The 15,726-nt window shown below is 33.1% G+C and overlaps 1 protein-coding gene across 1 annotated transcript; it reads right to left on the minus strand.

The window, feature by feature from the left end:
* Positions 1-756: 756 nt before the first annotated feature.
* Positions 757-1,146, minus strand: LOC109337254 (the record flags this gene model as incomplete). The annotated part of the gene is made up of 1 exon (XM_019574186.1): positions 757-1,146. A coding segment is annotated over exon 1 (390 nt), but the record flags the coding sequence as incomplete, so codon positions are not given.
* Positions 1,147-15,726: the final 14,580 nt, after the last annotated feature.

Here is a 15,726-nt window from a genome sequence, read left to right on the forward strand (position 1 = left end):
TGAGTTCTTGCTTAGGTTTTTAGGCTTTGATTCTTATTGTAATATCCGAGTATTAAGTACTCATTCATAACTCAAAGCATTGTTATTCAAGGATTGGGAAAATCCTAGCTGCGGCTAGGTAACGTGTTCTTCACACAAAGACTTGGAGGTCTTGGGATAAAGAGCGATACCTTGGTTGGGGCCAAATCGCGTAAGAAAGGTTTTCTTGGAGGCGGTTTTTGGAAAGGTCAAACCAAGGGTGACGAAGTTCTTTGGGTTCCAAGAAGGGAGCGTTCAAGTTTTGTATTTGGAAGTGTGTATGTAACGTACATTGTGTTCCATAGTGAAGAAGGAAAATCTCCCAAATCAGAGGGGAGGACTGCATGTAGTTTTGCAGTGTACAGCAAAACGAACCAGGATGAAATCCCTGTGCAATCTTTTCTATCCTTTTCTCTTTTATATTTCAAGATATTTTAATGCGTTTTTGGAGCTAATATTTTTCATACTTGTTCCTTGCTATGTTCTTGTTAAGCTTGCACAAAAGTATCTGTTGTATATTTGTTTGTGTGTTTGTTAATAACCGTTCAAGTTGTTATTCTGATCATTCTATTTTTGTTACTGGTTAATCGATTATGAACAGTGCTTAATCGATTAACTATGCATTTTTCAGCAAGTGTGTAAAAACCTAAAAAGTGGAACTTGAGCTCCACCACACCTATTCAACCCCCCCCCCTTCTAGGTGTATTCTGCCACTGATACCTAACATTAATAAGCTACCTTTAAAGAGAGACTGCCATCCTCTGAATGCTTACACACTAGCTTCTCAACACCATTAGATCTAGATGTTTTGGCTATGCTAAGAGCGAAATCAGGGAAAAGTCTTGGGATAGGAGCAGTAATTACCCATTTAGAGTTGATGATGAAATCTGACAGAGAAGTTAGGAGAGAGCTCTGAATATGTGTAGGAATTCCCATGGTATCAGCAACAGGATCCCCTATCCAGTTGTCATTCCAGAAGTTAACATTCTCACCATTACCAATCAACCATAAAGTGTTTATAGTTGTGATTGACCAGTTATCTTTGATGCCAGGCCAAATTGAGGACTTAAAATACATGTTTGGGGGATCTCTGGAATGACCAAATCTATTTCTGTAGAAGATGCCCATTCATGAGTATCACACTTCATATTCCAGGCCAGATGCAGCAGGACAGCTTTTTTCAACATTTTAATAAATCTCAGCTCCAATCCTCTCTGGGGAATAGGAGCACAAACTTTGTTTCAGGCCACTATGACAAGCTTTTTAGTACCAATGTCACCAGACCAAATGAAGTTTCTGATGCCTTTGTCCACACAATCAATCAGGGAAGCAGGCCACTTATAAATATGAAAGCTATAAACGAGCATGTTGGGAATAATGGACCTTACCAATTCAACTCTGCCCATTATAGATAAAGAGGAGTCCTTCCAAGTTTCCAATTTAGCAAGGATTCTATCAGCAATTGGTTGGAGGTGAGTTCTTCTAGGCTTACCTTTGAACAGAGGAACCCTAGGTAATTGAAAGGCAGAGATCCCCTGGCAAAATCCAAGAGAGAAGATAAAGCATCAATTTTCCTGGCAGTGGCATTGATGACATAGAATCTGCATTTCTGAGTATTGATTTGTTGACTTGAAACTTGAGCATAATCTAAAAACAAGCTTCTTAAGGAAAAGCAGCTCTGTTTTAATGCCCTTACAAAAGATGAGAATATCATCAACATATAGAACATGCCTAGGAGAATGCATTTTATTTGGACCTGAAATGGTGCTTATTTTCTTCTCATTGACCAACTTAAGGATGCCCTTCCTTAAGACATCCTATGCAAGACAAAAAAGCAAAGGAGAGAAAGGGTCTCCTTGTCTAACCCCCTAGTACACTTGAAGAAACCAACACTGTTGCCATTGACAATGATTGAAAGCTTGGCACAATCCAGAATAGACTTTATCCAATGAATGAATTTAGAGTTGAAACCAAAACCATGTAGAGAGTCAAGCAAGAAAGTCCAATCTATAGTGTCAAAAGCTATTTTGATATCAAATTGGATAGCCAAATTATTCCCAAAATCTTTATGGTCCAACATGTTAATTGCTTCAGAGGAAAGGCAAATACAATCCTTGATATGTCTATCCTTTATGAACCCTCTCTGCTGCTTAGAGATTATTTTAAGAGCAATAATAGCTAATCTATCAGCTAGGACCTTTGTTATGATTTTGAATTGGAAATTTGCAAGGGCAATAGGTCTATAGTCTTCGATTTGATCAACACCCTTCACTTTTTGAATCAAGATGACAGAGTTAGAATTTAAGTTCTTCATCAACCAACCCTGCTTGAAAAATTGCAAGATAGCATTGCACACCTCAATATTTATTATGTCATAGAAGCTTTGAAAGAAACAGCCAAAGAATCTATCAGGGCCAGGAGCACCCTCCCCATTGAGAGCAAACATTGTAGCTTTGATTTCATTGTGCAAAGGCAACTGAGTCAGCATAGAGTTATCATCATTAGTGACCAATCTAGGAATCACAGCATGAATAAGAGAACTAGAGGCAGTGTTATTAGGAGAAGCAAAAAAGTTGGTGTAATAGGCAAGAACATGATTTTCAATATCAACTTGGTTTGATAGAATAGATTCACCATCCTTGATCATAGATAAAGATTTGGTGCCTTGTCTTATCTTGGTAACTTTATGGAAGAAACTGGTATTTCTATCAACCATTGTGTGCCAATTGATTTTAGCTTTTTCCATCCAGAAGGATTCTTCAACAAGTAGAGCATTCATCAGCTCTATTTGAGCCAAGTCTTCCTGATCAAAAAGACTAATGTCAGGGCCTTGATCATTGATGCAATTCTGAATGACATCAACATTGGCCTTAACTGCAATGACCCTTTAGTGAATATTACCAAAGACATTGTAGTTCCAATTTATGAGCTCTTTTTTCATGTTTTTAAGCTTGATGGATAAAACAAACATTGGACAACTCTAGGCATAAATGATAGTGATTAGAGACAACTCTAGGCATAGTGCAACAAGCAAAGTGAGTGAAGTCATTGACCCAATCATCATTAACCATAGCTCTATCAAGCCTTTTCTCAGTACTAGCATTACCAATACGTCTATTGGACCAAGTGAATTGAGCACCCGTAGTTGGAAGGTTGATGAGACCAACATTGTCAATGAAAGCCTGAAACTCAGCAGAGGGAATTCTAGCAGGTAATCTGAGACTTCTACATTCATGAGCTCCCAAGACTACATTAAAATCCCCTATACAACACCAAGGCCCCGGATTATCAGAGATTACCTTTTGGACTTCAGACCAGAGAGATCTACGAAGGAGGTACCTTGTATTAGCATAGACAGCACAGATATGCAGAACCATGTTATCCACCAACACTGATAAAGAAATGTGTTGATCATCATTCATTAGCACAGTAGGATCTAAACCCTGATTGCAAAGCCCCCAAATGGAAGGAAGGTAAGAGCCTCTATCATTGACAACAAAAAGCTTAAGATTTAATTTATTCCAATACCTCTCTGCCACCTTATTGTTATGTATTTTGGGTTCAGGAACGAAAACTAAATCAGGCTTGATAGACATACATAGATTTTTGAAGAAAATCTTAGTTTTATGATTTCCAAATCCCCTACAATTCCAGAAGAGGATTTTCATTGGGCAATGGTTAGATATCCACCCCTTCGGGTATTATGAATCCTCAAAGATTTTCCACTTTTCCTCTACTTTTTCCTTTGAGATTTGGTCATTACTGTTGTGAATTCCTCCTTTCTATCTTAATAGACATTATCATCTTCCCAGAGTCTTCCTACTAACCTCATATCAGAAGAGGCAACATTATTTTCCATATTAGCTGTTTCTTGCACAATGGCATTAGCATTATGAGAGTCATCTGAGTCAACCACTTCCAGTTGCTCCTGTCCTCTATCTAAGTTGAGATCCTCATCAGATTGGTGAGCTAGAATTGCAGGGTTCCTCACGAAATTGTCCAGAACATCCATATTGTCTGCTTCTCTGTCAATCTCCAGGTTGATGACTAATTCATTAATCTCTCTGGATTTAGAGACATTTTCAATTATATTATTGGTGGTTGGCTCTACCACTCTTTGTGCAGGCATGGTTAGCTTTTTTGCCTTATTACTTGGAGCAACTTCAACACTAGGTTGAGGAAGGTTTGAGGCTTTCTGACCTTTACCTTTAATCTTTGTTGTTTCATCAGTAGTATTTTTCTTTATCACCCTACGACATTGTGCTAGAAGATGGCCAATTGCACTACAACCTGTGCAAATTTCCGGCAGGTTCTCATACTCAATACCAACAAAAAAGCAAATCCTTCTCTTTCAACCAATATTTGGTCAGGCAGATCCGCTTTCAGGTTAATTTCCACTAGCACTTTGGCAAAGTACCCAAATGTTCTGTTACTTGTTGCACCATCTAAAGATAAAGGTGTGCTAATGCCTCCAGCAATTGAGAATATAATTTTTGGACTCTAATATTCTTGGGGTAAACCAACAATCCTGATCCAAGTTTGAGGGTGAGTTTGTTTTTGGAGATTAGGATTAAAATCTGGAGTCCATAGAAATAACCTTAGGATTCCAAGTTTAAGGTTCCATGTTCCTATGGAACAAATCTTTCTCATGTCTTCCATTGACGAAAAGGAGAACTCATAGAATCCCTTACCAAGAGAAAGCACATTCCACTTGCCTATCATATCCCACATGATGTTGAGTTTGGATTTCAGATCCAGAAACTTCAATGGTGTGTCTCCTTTGGAAAAAAAATGATTCTTCCATGAAGATGTGATTTTCATCTTTGAAGGCCAGCTAGGTATTCGGCTTCAGGTATTTTGATGGCCACAACATCACCTTTGATGCAAGGTTGTGGGAGTTGAGAGTAGGATATGTCACAAGTTTCCCCTAGGGCTTGTGCAAACGTTTTCCTCAGCATTGGGGGATCTTTTTCGAGCCCTCTGTGGTCCTCCATATCTTGTGTAGCACCCTCTAAGAAACGCCAAGGAATGTACTATGTTGCCATGATGTAGGAAGAGATCCAAGATTGTTGGAGAGTGTTTCAAAGCCCTAGCAGAGCTCCATCATCCCTCAATAAAAAACAAGAATTGATGTCTTAAGGTGTTGGTACAAGATGTGGTGACTCACTTGTGGCTCTCCACTCTTCCCATACTCATTTTTTAACAATGGAACTCTACTGTGGTTGCAAGCTCATCGGTCACACGTCCAACAGGGACGAAGATCTAAGATGAAGAAACCTAGTTTAAGATTCAAAATTTTGTTTCTATAACAGATATGGCTGGTAGAGTACAATTTAAAATATTTCTATAAATATACATGCGATTACTCAAACCAGTTTTAAGACCGAGAGCCCCAAAGTATATGCAGCACTAGAGTTTTTAAGATATGGAAAGAATGAAAAAGGAACTGCAAAGATAGAATAATTAGGGTCATTTTGCTTTTACAAAATTTTCTTGTTTTCATTTTTAAAAAGTAACATTCATTTTCATATTTTTATTTTCTCTAAACATTATAATTATTTTCAAATACTTTCACTCTAAATTTAACAAATGATGATAATTAGTCTTACAATTAGTTTAATTCTAAATTTTAATCACTAAAATAATTAAGCCACTAATTTAAAAAATGTCTTCATATTTTACCACATTTAATAGTTGAATTTGGTAATCTATCACAAAAACATGTGGAATATCATAATGAGCATGCAGTGACTCCAATAGGCAACAATTTTCATTACAAAGTCATATATTACCACATTCGTGATCAAACTATTTCAACAATAACATTAAGGGGAGCGAAGAAAAGTTAATATGTTTAAAGATAAAGAAATAAATTTTATTATGAAGATGTGTGGTAGAATGAACAAGTGAGACATTCATTGATTGATTTTGATATTTTATTTATTAGTCGATAAAATAACTGAAAAATATATTATCTTCATTTAATATCTTTTGATGTTTAAGGTTACACACGTAATTCAATAAATTATTAAATTTCACCACAAAGTCATATATTGCCACATTCACCATCAAACTATTTCAAAAATAACATTAAGAGGTGCGAAGAAAAGTTAATATGTTTGGAGAGAAAAACATAAATTTTATTATGAAGATGTGTGGTGGTATAACGAGTGAGACACTCATCGATTGATTTTGATATTTTGTTTATTAGTCAATAAAATAATTGAAAAATATATTATCTTAATTTAATATATTTTGATGTTTAAGTTTATACACGTAATTTAATAAGGTTTTAATTGATATAAAAATTTGATATAATTTGATTGAAATAGATATGTGAAAACTATGAGTAATAAATAGGGGTTTAATTCAAAAGTAAAGTTTAAATTTGTATTGAGTTTAATATACATTGAAAGAAACTTGATTAAAAGAAATAATTCCAAATTTAATACAAATTGAAAACAGAATTAAGAAGTAATAAAAAATATAGGAGAAAATATTAGTATAATTGGAAAGTAAAATATAAATGTGTATTGTGTTTCTAAAATATCAAAATATTTGAAATGATATGAAAAAGTTAAAACATCAAAAGATATAGAACGAATAAATAATAAAAGTGTTAAAAATTCTAAAAAAAAATAACATTGTCTCATTATTGATAATGTTTGAAATTATGTTTTTCAATTTTAGAATTTTCGGAAATAGAACTCATATTTTCTGAAATATGAAATGAAAGCAACAATACAAATATATTTTCACATTCCTTTTATGTTTTTTTAAATGGAAATAGAAAATAGAAAAAACAAACCAATCGTTAATTGCTTGAAAGAAAGGGATTGAAAATATAGTTAGAATTGTGTTTGAGTTTTATATTTGTGAAAGAAACCATTTAACCTGCACAAATACTAGTTGAAATGATACAATAGAAGTGGGTCCTAACATTTTATAAATTCAGTGTGACAATAACTATAGCTCCTAATTTAGAGAAAAAGATTAATTATGTAAAAATTGTATATAGAAATATGAACAAAATTGAGGGTCTAAATAAATTGTGATGGTGAAATAAAATTAAATATTTATTGTCTATCAAAAGAATTTAACTACGTAATACTTTTAGAATAAGTTTTTATTCAAAAGACTTCATACAAATCATGATAATGAAATATACATAACTTTTCTAACTCAATTATTATTAATTATTGAAGATTTGAAGGTAAAATATTTTTTTGGGTCAACTTCTTAATAATTATTAAACGGTCTCATACTTTGCTCATTTTATGTCAAACTATTATTTTAATTATATATCAAATATATGATTGTGAATATTATAAATAAAAAAGGATTAAACAAACTCATACCTAGAACAATAATAAATGATAATATGTTTCATTCAAAAAATAATAAAACAATAATAAGTTTGTTCCCCAAAAGATATTTTCTTATAAGAGAAATGAGGTGAAGTTTGGGAGCATGTGATGTGCAGCCAACTGTACATGTCCAAAATAGTTTACCAAAACGTTATTTTGCTATAAATGTGGTGTGTTTCAAACTATCGTTGCAGAAGTAATAAATGTCACTCCTAAAAATCGAATTCTTGATCTTTTAATTATTTTAATGATTTAGTTGAACTTTCTCCAACTAAACTAACACATTGTTAGTGCAACACACACTTATTCTAAGTGTGAAGTGTCTGAATGGTGGCTAAAAGGTGTTACGACGCTGCTTTCAATGATTCCTTCAGCACCATTTTCTATATAAAAAAAACCATTTTAATGGCCATTTATCTTTGAGACTTTGACGATACTCATAACAGATAATTGAAACAAATGTGTGTTGTTTCCTAGTGGACACACAATCAAGATTTAGTAAATGAATAGGAGTATTAACTCAATACAAATATTCAAAAGACACACAATCAAGATTTAGTAAATGAATACAAGCATTAACTCAATAGAAATATTCAAACATTTTTTAATACTCAATTTATATGTGACTGGCTAAATTATATATGTAACTATCAACGGATGTTGATTCAAGTGATATATACTTGATTTCCTTTAAGTAATGTCTCGGGTTTGAGTCTTGTGGATGGAAAAAATGTCCGGTGGGAGAGTTAGCCTCACGTACCTATGGATGTTCCCAGCTCAAACAAGATTGCCTCCAGTACGAGGATACATGTGGGAAACTAAAAAAAAATCATATATGTGACCCAAAATATGATATAGTAGGATGTGAATACTCGGAGAGGAGAGTATATCAAGAATAAAAGCAAAAAACATTATGTGATATTATTATTCTTTAAATATAATAATATGACATTTTCAGCATTTTGTTACTTCATTGGAGAGGATTCTTTTAAGATTTAGTGAGTAACACAACAACTATGATAGAATGCTCTAATTGTTATATCAAAGCCACTTGAAAAAAAAAAAGGAGGATATGTGTGGAATAAATATTATAGTATAGGTGGGTAACAAATGATACACACTCTAGATACAACTAGAACTTCTCAAAAAAATAAACTCATTTTCTTAAGTTTTTTCCTCTCTATTCCTATATCTTGCTCTAACATCATCTCTTCAAAAATCTAGAATCTTATAGAATACTATTATGTTCTAGATGATGCAAAATAGGAGAAATTACTCATCCCTCCTTAATCTACATAATATATTTACTAGACAAATCCTTTGTTAAATCTATATCTCACTTAATCTCTAAAAATAGGCCAAATGTAAGAGTACATCCTTTCTTCCATACTTGACCAATGTGGTCTCATAAAAACAAGCCCAGAACAATATGTGGACCTAGAGATTCCTAAGGTACTCATAAACCACTGTAAAAATGGATGGATATAATATCATTCACTTTGGAGTTGTTAGATTCATCATTTCCATGCACAAAAGAAAGGATCTCCCCTTCACAGCTAAGATTGCCTTGCTAGACTCAGTTATAGTTATTATGGTAATCGAAAGTGATCGTTGCGCAGCATTGGCCATAAGCAATCAAATAAAGTGCATAGAATAAATAGAAGAGAAGAAACAAAAGAATTTGTTAACGGAGTTCGTCCAATTGTGCATACGTCCCTGGGACCACTGAGTGGCTACCAATATATTATTAGAGAATAAGGATTACAAACCCTAGCACACCCATGAGCCCACCTGCTCATGGGGTGTTTCTATTTGCATCTTATATCTGGTGCACATTATAACAAGGGACTTGAGTCCAATATATAACATTGGTTACTTTACTTTACTTCAATACTAGAGTGAGACTAACACAATAACATATTTTAAGCATCCCAACAATCTTCACCTTGATTGAAATAGACGAATATCTCACTCCTTAGAAAATCTACACAAGAATCTCCACCTTAGTGAATATATGACTCCACCTTATTCAATGTCTAATTCTCTTTAATTGCTCCCCTACAACATAGACCTTCTGAGTATCCTTGACGATGTTATCAATAGCCTAAATCTCCAAAATTGTAGTGCAACTTCCCGTACCGCCATCAAATGGAACACGCTACCTAAGTCACCTATTGCTAGTAAGTCTTTCGATATATTGGAATCTCTACACAAAAGTTCATCAACAATCATCATCTTCAATACTCAGTCAAACTGAACCTTGGATCTTCCTTGGAAAGCCTCAACCGCTACCACCAGTGTCTACTCCGACAATCCTAGTTCAAAATAACTATCATACTCTACCATAAGGAGTATACCCACAACATACACCTTGCATCAATGCTAACTAATGTATGTGTCACATCCTTGCATCCAAGCCAATGTTCATGTCACACCCTTGCATCTCTACCAATGCTCGTGTTACAACTTGCATCAAAGTCAATACCCATGTTACACCCTACATCAAAGTCAGTTAGCGCATTTGTGCTTTTGTCGATATGCTAATAATTAACATCCTTCACTATGACGTCCCACACACACCATTAGGATATTTCACTTCTCATCTCAAATGAGAACATTTTGTCAACATCTAGAGAGATATTGTCATCACCTGTCTCTGGGTCAAACTCAACACATTAGTACCTATCTCCACCTTGATCCTAATCCAATACATGAATTTCTAGGATTCTAGATCAATATATATCACTCACCCCCACAACAGTTTCGCCATGTTTTCTTCTCCTTCAACTCATCTACTCTATCTTTGTCACTACCTTTGACACACCTTGTCTAGCCATCACGCCTTCACCCTGTTTAGCCATTATCTGATGTCTGGGTTAAGAGTCATCTACCAATTGGCTCTGAAACCAATTGTTGATGCAGTGGAAGTGATCGTTGCGCAACGTTGGTTGCAAGCAATCAAATAGAAGAGAAGAAACAAGAGAATTTGTTAACAAGGTTCGACCAATTGTGCCTACATCCCCAGGAGCGATAAGTGGCTACCAATATATTATTAGAGAATAAGGATTACAAATTCTAGCACACTCATGAGCCCACCTGCTCACATGGTGTTTCTATTTGGTGCTTATATCTGGTGCACATTATAACAAGGGACTCGAGTCCAATATATAACATTGATTACTCTACTCTATTTTAATACTAGACAATACGGGACTAACACAATAATATATTTCAAGTATCACAACAGTCTCCTCTTCACAACAAGGATTGCCTTGCTAGACTCGAGCTATACTCATTATGGCAATACTATTCTTACCACTCTGAATGTTGGAAGTGTTGTCTTAACCATTTTTCCAAACTTCAATGTCTGTCTAAAAGACATCACCTTGTCCACCATACAAAAATGACACGTTCAACTCATTCCATAGACTTGCCTCTACCTGCATGCATGACAAAAGTTTTGTTTATCATAGCCAATGGTGATGAAGAGATTCCATTCATTGTCCAGACCCCGAGGAAGATTCCTCATTAGGAACAAGATAAGTTCATCCATTTTGAATGGATAACCAACTATGTAAAGCTTCATTGCGAAATAAGGTCAATCCTATATTTTGAAGCAACCTTCAAAAGGTATGTAGATCGATGGATATGTGAGAGCTAGGGGGTGTAAGTGGTTATAGTTTAAACAACAAAATTGGTCGAACCAAACCAAACCACAAAATGTAGTTCAGTTTCGTGGTTCGGTTCGATCATTTTTAAGGAACCATTTATGTTCGGTTCGGTTCAGTTCATAGTTTTTGGAAAAATGCATACACTTGTAGTGTATAGGTTTCATATATTATCATTATATCATGTCATTTATGTTTAATTATTACTGTCTCTTCAATAAAAGATAATACAAATGAATAATAGATGATATACTCATTGTATATAAATCTTTACCCGGACAATGCATAAATATTAAAGAAACATTCAAACACAAAAGTGGTGGAACAATTTTGGCCCCATTTATGTTGATAAAAAAAGAAGGTAAAAATTTATACATAATCATTATATCATTCATCGTTCACTACTTTCTTTGAAAAATCAATAATAATTAAACATGAATAATAAATGATACAATAATAATATGTAAAATTCATATATTGTTAATACATAAATTTCTTTCTCATAAATAGAAATGTATAGAAATGTCACACGGCAGTATATACAAGAGAGCACGCTTAAGGTCGTATAATTTCGTGGACCTAAACTAATGCGGCTATTAAATTATGGCTGTTGAATGTTTTCAAAGAAATGTTGGTATGCCATTACTTTCAACATTTTATTCTTTTATTATTAGTTCTTTTCATAATGTCAAAATTTAAGTTCATGCATTTCAAACCACAAAGATTTACCTTTTTGGCCACAGAAAGTCAGAAACCACAAGGATGATATTCAAGAAAGTTATGAAATTGATTATATTATTCTTCAGTTTTATAGTACTATTGTACACATATACTTCTGCATATATAAGTTTTTTTTGTCCTTTCAATTTTTTTATCATTGTGAAATTTATGAATTGTCAAATAAAGAATTATTACCTTATTTCTAATTATTTGTATTGCTTATATTTAAAAGTTAATAATAATATTAAATATGAATAATGGAAAATATCGATAATTTACATATCTCTTATACTGTCAATATAATTATTATTTTTATATATTGTTTATATCATCTAATAATTACTAAACTTATTTTATTTCACTTTTAATTAATCTCATTTCATTAACCAATAGATTTTACCCTTTATTTCGTTGATAAAAGAAAATAAGAAGAGAGAAAGAGGTGAGAGAAAAAGTTGAGAAAGAGAAAGATAAGAAATATAGTAGAATTTTGTGATGTTTAGTATCAGAGAAAAATGAAAGAAAATGAATAAAAAGAGATGTTTTATTCTCTTTCTCTTTTGTTTGTTTGGGTAGAAAATAAGATGAGAGAAATAATGTTATGATTCAAATGACAAAACTGTCCCTAAAATAAAAAAATAGAAAGGAAAATGTTGTTTTATTATTAATTAAAAATAAATGTTAAAATTTAAATTATAGATTTTATTATATATATTTTATTATAATATCATTGATATTTTTTATATTCAAAAGAAGTATTATTTAAAATCAATAAATAGAGAAAATAAATAAATTTGAAGGATATTTTTGACATTTCATCAAAAAAATTCACTTTCTCTCCAAAGTATGAGAGAAAACATTTATGGTGGGTCTCATCCACTTTTTCTTCTCTTCTCTCTTTCTCTCTTCTCAATCAAAGGGAAGAAAGATTTTCTTTCTCTTCATTTTTTTCCTCTCATATTTTTCTCTCCACTCTATTTCACCTTCTAATCAAAGATATATGGCCACATGGTATGAATAATGTGTTATTAGTATTTTAATTGTGAGTTTAAAATCTATGCATTGACGGTGTAAAATTTTTACAGTGTTAGCATATCATTCATATTAATTTATATTATTTTTGTTTGAGAATCAATATGATTAACTAATTAATAATGATTAATTTGCTGATAGGGTAAAAACACTTACACTATCAAAAAAAATATATATATATATATATATTAAATCCTTTAATTATTATACCACGTGGTCTTCATGGTCCGGTCAAATTCAATTTTTCTTTGAAGCACATGGAATTGAAGGACATATGGTCGACTTACAAAATATTTCATACTTGTTTGTACATCTGTCAAATGGGTAGGCTTTATTGGGCACCTGCTAAAGCCTTAAAATGATAAAGTTTTGGTACTTTATTATTCAATTTTTATTAAATTCATGTTTTTAGTCCGAATCAGTTGGACTATTATAAAATCGTACTAGAGCTGGGCTAACTTAGTTGGGTTCAGAGTACCTATCTTTTTGTTTTTTCCTTTTGGGGGAACCTTTTGCCCAATAATAAGCTTTAGCAATATAATAGTGTTATACACTTAAAATAAAAATTAGATAATAAATATTGATGTTATGAATTTTGAAAAAGTAGAGTAATGTTTTAAAAATAAATATTTATAAATTAGAATGATATTTTGAATAATGGCTATAATGTGACATATAGAGATATATAGAGTTTCTTATGAACTTGAGTCTATATTACCATTACTAGAAACTGATATGATATGATATTATTTTTTATGGTGTACACAAGTTTATATATTAAAGAGAAGTTACAAATTATATTATTTTAGGAAGTATAAGTGCAATATGAATGTGACATTTAATAAATGAGTTATTATAAAAATTATATAAGTTGACTTGATATTACATCTTAACTTAAACTTAAGGCATTAGATTCATAATTTTAATTGTATTAGACATAAAAACGTGTTAACAGAGTTATACATTAATGTTTAATTTTAGGTTATAACCCTCCATTATCCATGCATGTAACACTTTCTTGGTTTGGAGGCAAATCAAATTGACTTCTTATTGAATCGAAATTGGGAGCAAGTTCCATCATGTTTTGGTGGGTCTGTCAAGAGTTATTATTACTGATTTTGTTGAGTTCCGGTCCGAAAATATCAAATTGAGGTAGTTAGAAATGTAATAGCTGTTTAGGGTCATTGATTTAGTGATTTGAATTTTGTTTCTAATTTATAGTCTATGCTTATGCTTGAAATGCTATGTGGTTACCTTTAATTAGTATAATGGTGTTTTGAAATGCCTAATGTTATTTGATGAATAAATCAGGTTGTTATGTGGTAATTTATATTGGTTGGATTTGAATGCTTTAAAAGGGTTGAAATTAAATGAATGGAATAAAATTGAAATCACGTGTCTTTTGTAGTGAAAATCCACCATCTTTTTTGTATTTTCTCTAGACATAATTGACCGTGAAATGACTCTCATTTTCTAATTGATTATTGTTGGTGTTTTTGGTACGACAAGTGAATCATATTGTTCAAGTAATAAAATCCGGTAAATATTGGGATATCGTTCTTAGAGAATAGAGTGAATTTATACAAATTCTTAAAGAAGTAGATTGTGTTAGAATTTCTGACAATTTGTGGGTCATGAATATAATTCTATAATTGTGTTATGGCCATTATGTAATTAGCCAAAATATAAAATGATATTCAGTAATTAATTTGGTGGCTGTGGGATATATGTGTCATGAAATATTATAAGTGTAGACACCTTCAGACAATTTCTGATTTGATGAAGGGACTGAATTAGAATTATTGCAACTTAAGTAGTAACCGGCTACAGTTACTTTTATGGGTTATGCTCATCATTTGTATAGCAACGAGTTTTGTTGAGCAGGCTGATGAGAATAAAGGGAATTGTGAGGAGTTATCAAATATAAGATAACACACCATCACAATTCCATAAGGTTAACTCTCTCAATCATAAGGTTCCAACACACTTTAACTTGACTTTCTTATTCCCCTCTAGAGAAGCAGAAGGAAAACCATCAGACTCTAACATCTGGAAGATCATCACACTCACATACCTTCGAGATTTCAAATGGCTAATCAAGGTATGTTCTTCTTCTTCACCATGAACTCAGTTGGGGTTTCTTCGGTCTGGATCATGGTTGTTCCATTTGGGTTTATGTATGGGCATAAACCTTGGGTTATAGGAACGAAGTCATGATCATAAGGATTTCCGTGTTCAATTTAAGGATTGTAGATGGAAAATTTCCAACAATTGGTATCAGAGCCACCCCAATTTGATTCATGTGTGAAATTAGGTTTCTTGTTGTTCTTCCCCAAATTTGGATTGATTTAGGGTTTTGGTGTTTTATTTATGCAATTGGATTGATTAGGATAGAAATTCATGCTTTTCCATATGTATATGTATATATATATATATATATATATATATATTCAAAATGAATCGATGTTTTCTGGTGTTTTCTTGAATTTTTGGGTGTTTTTTTTGGAGAAGAACGATGTAGAAATCACCCTGTTCGTTTTCTGTCATAGAGTTCTCGCTCAAGCGAGAACATGCTCGCTCAAGTGAGAGTGCCTCGCCCAAGCGAGATTGCCTCGCCTAAGCGAGATTGCCTCACCCAAGCGAGAGTTAAACAAAAGCATTGGCTTCTATTGCGCTCAAGCGAGAGTGCCTCGCCCAAGCGAGATTGCCTCACCCAAGCGAGAGCTAAACAGAAGAATTGTCTTCTATTGCGCTCAAGCGAGAGTGCCTCGCCCAAGCGAGAGCTAAACAGAAGCATTGGCTTCTATTGCGCTCAAGCGAGTGTACCTCGCTCAAGCGAGAGTATCTCACTCAAGCGAGGGTTCCTCGCCCAAGCGAGAACTGAACAGAAGCTTTGTCTTCTATTGAGCCCAAGCGAGAGT

The sequence above is a fragment of the Lupinus angustifolius genome, unplaced genomic scaffold (assembly GCF_001865875.1).
Source record: "Lupinus angustifolius cultivar Tanjil unplaced genomic scaffold, LupAngTanjil_v1.0 Scaffold_3_101, whole genome shotgun sequence".
Classification (NCBI taxonomy): domain Eukaryota; kingdom Viridiplantae; phylum Streptophyta; class Magnoliopsida; order Fabales; family Fabaceae; genus Lupinus; species Lupinus angustifolius.